General features: G+C 39.2%; 1 protein-coding gene across 1 annotated transcript; it reads right to left on the bottom strand.

Annotated features, from left to right (window-relative positions):
- Positions 1–482: 482 nt before the first annotated feature.
- On the bottom strand, positions 483–1,349 carry LOC133825342 (uncharacterized). The gene has a single exon (XM_062258299.1). It carries the CDS (start codon positions 1,347–1,349, stop codon positions 483–485), a length of 867 nt encoding a protein of 288 aa, XP_062114283.1.
- Positions 1,350–6,839: the final 5,490 nt, after the last annotated feature.

The raw sequence follows: 6,839 nt of genomic DNA, 5'->3' as shown, positions 1-6,839 counted from the left end.
TATCTTTTCACATTACAAAACCAGCTGAAAATATTGCCAATAAAACCGAAAATCAATATGGAGATATGCTACTGATTTTTCTTTAAACAATTAAAATATTTTGTCTAAATTTAAGTTTAGCCAAAAAGGATTTTACAATCTCCCCCTTTGGCAACTTGATAGACAAGAATATTTTAAGTGTTTATTTTGAAAAGATCCTGCAAGACAAGACAAGTTAGAGCAAATAGCAAAAAGCAATGGATTGCTCCCCCTGCGAAAATTATCACAAATGTAACAAGGATCAAAAAATGCAATTCAATTATAGCATGACTCCCCCTGCGAAAAGCAATTCAAATGTGACTGATCAAAATGAACCACAATTACTCCCCCTTGTTGTCTAGCAAGAAGCCAAAGGAGTAACCCAAAAACAAAAAGACACTAAGAAAGCGTTCTTTTACAATTTATTATTAAAAAAGAAAAGAGCAAAATAAAACTAAATGGACTCAGTTGGAAGGACCGGCTGCAAAGTGAGACACCATGGTTGAGAGACAACTCTTGAGGTTGATCACTTCTGTTTGAACAGATTCCAGGGTGGCCTTGACACCAGCGAGTTCAGCAGCAACAGAATCAGCATCACCAGCCTTGAGAGCTATCCCTTTAGTTGCTTTGACAGATGAAGGTTCCTTCTTGAGTTTGTAGTCTGCTCCGGCACTAGGAGGAGTCAAGATCTCATATTCCAAGAGAAGAGGCTTTTGAGAATCAAGCAACTTGTAGATCAAATGGGGAAACACCAAATATTGACCTTTCTTTTTGGCATTCCCTAAGGCAGTGATCTGGTCAAAAATGAGAGAGGCAAGATCGACTTGGAGACCAATTCCAACTTTGTACAGAAAGAAGGCAGTGTCAAAAGTAATGGTGGAGGTATGAGTAGTGGGAATCCAATTAGAGGTGGCAAATTTGTGAAGCACAGCATAGTAATGAGTAAGATCGGTTACTTTGAGAACTGAGTGAGGTTCCCAAACCATATTTTGTCCCACCAACTCCGAAAGCACCTTATCTTTGTTAAACTCCACAGCAACATTATCAACAGAAAGAGGCAAATTAAGAACCTTGGCAATTTCAGCAGCATTGAACAAATACCAGTTCCCTCGGACATAAACTTGTCCAAACATAAAAGACTTCCTATCAAACAGATCATCATTGAGATTGGCATAGAATTCTTGAACAACTCTAGGAACAAAACCATCCAGCCCGGTTAAAGAACCTAACCACCCCCAATCCTCAATATTTTTTATGACCCCAAACACTCTATGGGCCGAGAATGAAAATTTTTTCTCACAGATAAAATCACGATGCACATAATGCTTCATATTTTTCTCATTGTCATTGAAACAAAAATTCAGAGAGTGAGCCTTAAAGGAAGAACCTGGAGAGACTTTGGGACCCAAAGGAGACTTGGTGCGAATCTCAGGAATTTTCACAGATTTCTTGCCCTTTGGTGAAACAGGAGGATCCTCTTATGGGTCAGATTCTTCTTCAGACCCAACATTTTCCTCAAGAGAGGGCTCGTCTTCAAGGGGATCTTCATCAGAGGGTACACAATCTGAAGAAGGGTCAGATTCAGAAGAAGAACAAGGTGGAGGAATTTTCTTTACCTTTGACCTAAACTTGGAACGAGGAGTGGAACCCACGGGAGATGAAGCTTTCGGCGTGGAATCAGAAGGATCAGGTCCTTTGGAACGAGGAGATTTTCGAGAAGAAGAGACCTGGAACCAACCTTTGCTTTTCTTCTAAGGTGCAAGCACATCAGGTGACTCGGAGGAATAAGAATGGGCTTTGGCAGGATCACGATCATGATCAGAGACATCCTCTGATGGAGAAGCTCGGCCCCTTTTGGAAGACCCTGGGACAGAGGCGAGTGGAGCCGCCGATGTAGGAGGTTCAGTCGAAACTTTGGGGGCTTCAAGGTCCGGAATGACCACGTCTTTGCTTGTGGTGATTGAACCATCAATGTGGATTGGATGAGACAAGGTACTCTTCCGAGCTTTCTTCTTGGTGAGGGATGGAAATGCAGTCAACGAAGCACCCACTGACTTGACAGACCGAGAGCCACTTCCTCTGATTCTCACCATTGTTGTACAAGAATGAGGGAAAAAACTGTTAAGGAAAAACAAAGAACCAGAAAAAAAGAAGAATGGAGATGGTTGAAGTATTGGGCCCGAGGAAATCCGAATATAAATACTGAGAAAGGTAGGGATTTGATCTTTAATTCCTTTATTTGACAATTAAAAAGGATAAACACTTTTGGAAAGTACACACCAAATATCTCAATAATAACTGCCAACAATAGTGCACGACACAAATTGGGAAACAAGCCAAAAATGGAAACATTTGATCTTAATAAAATATGAGATAAGGACAAAAACAATCAAGATACAACTTACCCTTTTTGACACACGCAGATTTGATTTCCCTCAAAAGAAATATATATATTATTATTTAATTATTTATTTATTTTTTTTTTTTTATATTATATAAAGTAATATAACTGAATGCACCAAAAAAATATCCCATTTTTTACTAGTGCTCAATTTCTTCGTGCCCTTGCATGTGGAGAAAGGAAACAATCATTATATCAAAATACATCTTTACTATAAGGTTTAGAAAATATATTTAACATAAATCATGCTTTTATTTTTCAAAATAAGATATCACAAAACATTTAATCCAATCACAAAAAAATATTTCACTCAAATCAATCAGTGTGTATGAGACTTACAAATTTTTCCCAACAGTATACTTTAAACATTTGTGTGTGATTGTGAAAGCAGAGATCATTGCCCTGTATGGCAATTTTTAGCCTTTTGCAGGGACATTGCCCTATGTGGCAATTTTTAGCCTTTTTCTGAATGAGTAACCAAATTAGACGCTTTCACACTACACTGAAGGCTGCATTTATCAGTGGTAGCGTATCTTCTACATAATTTTTAGTTACATAGTTCCAACTTACTCAAAGATAGCATTTTACACAACAGTGTAGGTAGTTCTATTCTAAGATGGAGCTTTGAAATACTTTTCAAGGATCAAATGCTCACACACAAAAACACAGATTGAATTGAAGAAATATTAATTGGAGGGACTATTTGTTTTTTGAATTTTATTTTAAAGAAAAATAGCATGAAATATATTAACTATAATTTCTAACCTAAAGTAAAAATATATTTTGACAAAATGATTGAGACTTTTTCGGTGAGCAAGGACAAGGAGACATCACACAACTTTTTCAAGCACAGGGATAAGGTACAGTACAAAACAAATTAATTGGGACAAACCCCCAAGGATTTCCTGAGGGAATCAAACCTGATTGTATCAAGGGCTTTTGTAAAAATATCTGCAAGTTGTTTGTCAGTCTCAATATATTATAAGATCAAAGTTTTATTTTCAACAAGTTCCCTTATAAAATGATGACGAATTTCAATGTGTTTAGTGCGAGAGTGTTGAACAGGATTTTTTGAGATATTAATAGCACTAGTGTCATCACAGAAAATAGTCAAAGTTTTAAGATCAAACCCATAATCTGTCATCATTTGTTTCATCCACAATAATTGCGTACAACAGCTTACTGCAGCTATGTACTCGGCCTCAGCAGTTGACAGAGAAATTGAATTTTGTTTCTTGCCATGCCAAGAAACCAGATTGTTTCTGTAACGACCCAAATTCAGTGTTTAGGCTTAAGGGCCTGGGGAAGTGTGCCTGGAGGGCATGATGGGATTTTGTGTGTGACTTTAATGAGCTTAATGCATGATTACGATTTATTGCACGTTATGTGATTAGTTAATTAATTGAGATGCACGACTATGTGAATTAGTATGCATGTAGACCTGATTGTCTTAGAATGAGCATGATTGTAATCTGGCCATGTTTGGGCATATCTGTGATAATTGTACTATGTGAATGGTGCCATGTGAGTGCGATGTTTTTATCAGGATGCACGCATCGAGACGGTCCTAGTGAGCCATTTAGTCTAAAAGTCACAACGGGATGTTGTACCCGGCTCAGGTAAAGCCTAGGGGTACTTTGGGAATCTTATAAGTTGAGTTGAGAATGAGTGGTTGGTTATTGGTTATTGGGTAACTTGGGTAACCATTTGTAACTGTGGTAGGTAACAAGTTTTAAGATGGAAAGTGATAGAATTGAAATAGAAGTGTAAAGACTTAAGTGCCCTTGAAGGTTTAGTTAGGAAGGATTATTAAGAAGGGGTAAAATGGTCTTTTGGCAAGGGTAATAGACAAAAGGCAGCTGGGATATAGAGGGGCACGGTTTGGAGTAGTGGGCATTTGAGTGTCTTGATAAAATTAGAAGAGAAGGAAAAGAAGAGGAGAGAAAGGCTAGGGCAAGCAAGAAGAAGAAGAAGAAGAGAAGGAGAAGTGGGAGTCTAGGAGGGGATCAAGGACTTGTGTGGATTCTTCATTGAGGTAAAGGTTTTATACATATCTAAGTATGGATTTTTGTTTTGATTTAAGGAATTTAAATGCCTAAGCTAAACATTGTGGGGTTTTGGGGTTAGTTGCTGAAATTTGAAATCATAGGAGTGGATCTTGGGTGTGTTGATGTTTTGAATTGATTCTAGTGTTTATAGGGTGTTAGATTGTTCATGTAAAGTTTGGAATTGAGTTTTGTGGTTGAGATATGTGTTTGGGATGGTTTAAGGTAAGGATTAGAGAGTAAAATGGTGGGTTTTTCTGGGTTCGAAGGGTCGAGCCGCGGCATGGTTCTTTGTGAGCCGCGGCCCTTCGAAGAAGTGGTATGCTGATGGAGAAGGGCGGGCCGCGGCATGGCCCAAGCAATGCCGCGGCCCTTACCTGTTTTTGGGCCTTTGAGGGTTCTGTTTGGGGGCCATGCCGCGGCATGGGTGGCCTATGCCGCGGCGCTTAAGGGATTTTAGGATTTTAGGCTTGGGAATTTAACCTAGGGTGCTCGGGGTTGAGCCTTTTACCATGTTTGGTGAATTTCAACGTTCCGAGTACTAGAACTTGGCTTAGAAGCTCATTTAAGGTTGTTAAAAGTGTCTTTTGTGTGTTGTGACTAGGATTTTGGGAGAGGCTCGTGCTTGTGGACCGTGCTCGTGACCGTGGTACTTTGGAAAGCACGGGATACAGGTAAGAAAACCGTAACACCCGAGTTTAGGGCATGGCCCCACTGTGTGATTGTAGGGCGTGGCCCCGGATTGTATTACGTGCAAATGCTTAAACTTAAATGAACCATGATGTGTGTGAATGTTTATTTTGAATGTACTATATGTGTTATTATGATGAAACGAGCGGCAAAGGCCGGGTACGGCATAGGCCGGGGCGGCCGTGGGCCGAAAGTAACACAGCACATGGGATGCTTATATTCAGGGTGGGACCCAAGGGATACATGAGTTATCCTCGCGGTGAGAACCGAAACTCCAGGCTTTGGTAAGGCCTTGGGAGCGGCATGGGCGTACTTGTTTATTATGGTGGTTTTCCTATGTATCAGTGAATTATTGCCAGCTATTTACTTTGCATATGTTATGTGTTATTTGGGTTTTCTTGCTGGGCTTCGGCTCACGGGTGCTCCGTGTGGCAGGTAAAAGTAAGGAGTCAGTCAACCGGCCATGAGTATGGAGAGCGTGGGGGCGGCGCGTACATGTTCGGCCTGCCCGACTGCTTTGGTTGGGGGCATTTTGTATATGGCTGTATTTAACCATTCTTTTGATAGCTGATCAAGTGTAAATCTATTTTGAGTTGTAAATATTTTGTAAACCTTATTTTGGGATCCCAGATGTTTTATAATTAACGTTTTTAATGAAACTAAACATTTTCAAAGAGTACAGCCTTAAACTCTGGTTTATTCACACTTTTGGTTTTAGAAACCACTTGAGTCAATTAAATGCACAATTTCTGTTTTAAACTCACTTAGTAACGGCTCTAAGGTAGTAGGGCGTTACAGTTTCCCAGATAAAAACATCCACCACTTGTACTCTTTCTGTCATTTGCATTGCCTGCCCAATCAGCATCACTAAAACAAACAAGGTTAGAGTTTGTTTCCTTTGAGTACCAAATTCCATATTCCTGAGTACCATTCACATAACGAATGATTCGCTTTACAGCTGTCACATGTGATTCCATAGGATCTCCTTGATATCGAGCACATACCCCCACACTGTAGCTTATATCAAGACGACTGGCTGTGAGATACAGAAGACTTCCAATCATGCTTCTGTACAAGGATGGATCAACTTTAACACCATTTTCATCCTTGGTTAGTTTGACTGTGGTTCCCATTGGTGTTTTGGCGTGTTTGGCAGACTCCATCCCAAATTTCTTGACCAGATTTTTTGCATACTTACTTTGAGAGATGAAAGTTCCATCTTCTGACTGTTTGACTTGCAAACCTAGAAAATAGGTTAACTCACCTACCATACTCATTTCAAACTCATTCGTCATTTGTTTGACAAATTCCTGCACTAAAGTGTTAGAAGTAGAGCCAAAAACAATATCATCAACATAGATTTGAGCAATAACAATATCAGAATCAACATTTTTTATGAAAAGAGTTTTATCTACTCCTCCTCTTTTATACCCATTTGAAATAAGGAATTGAGTCAATCTTTCATACCAAGCTCTAGGAGCCTGTTTCAGACCATAGAGAGCTTTTTTAAGTTGAAAAACATGATTCGGATTATGTGGATCTTCAAATCCTTTTGGTTGTTCAACAAATGCTTCCTCATTCAAATTTCCATTTAAAAATGCAGATTTAACATCCATTTGAAAAAGTTTGAATCCAACAACACAAGCAACAGCCAATAGCAATCTTATTAACTCAAGTCTTGTGAC

This window comes from Humulus lupulus, chromosome 3 (assembly GCF_963169125.1).
Source record: "Humulus lupulus chromosome 3, drHumLupu1.1, whole genome shotgun sequence".
Lineage (NCBI taxonomy): Eukaryota > Viridiplantae > Streptophyta > Magnoliopsida > Rosales > Cannabaceae > Humulus > Humulus lupulus.
The sequence above is the reverse complement of the archived record's forward strand: the minus strand, read 5'-3'. Positions and strand labels throughout refer to the sequence as shown.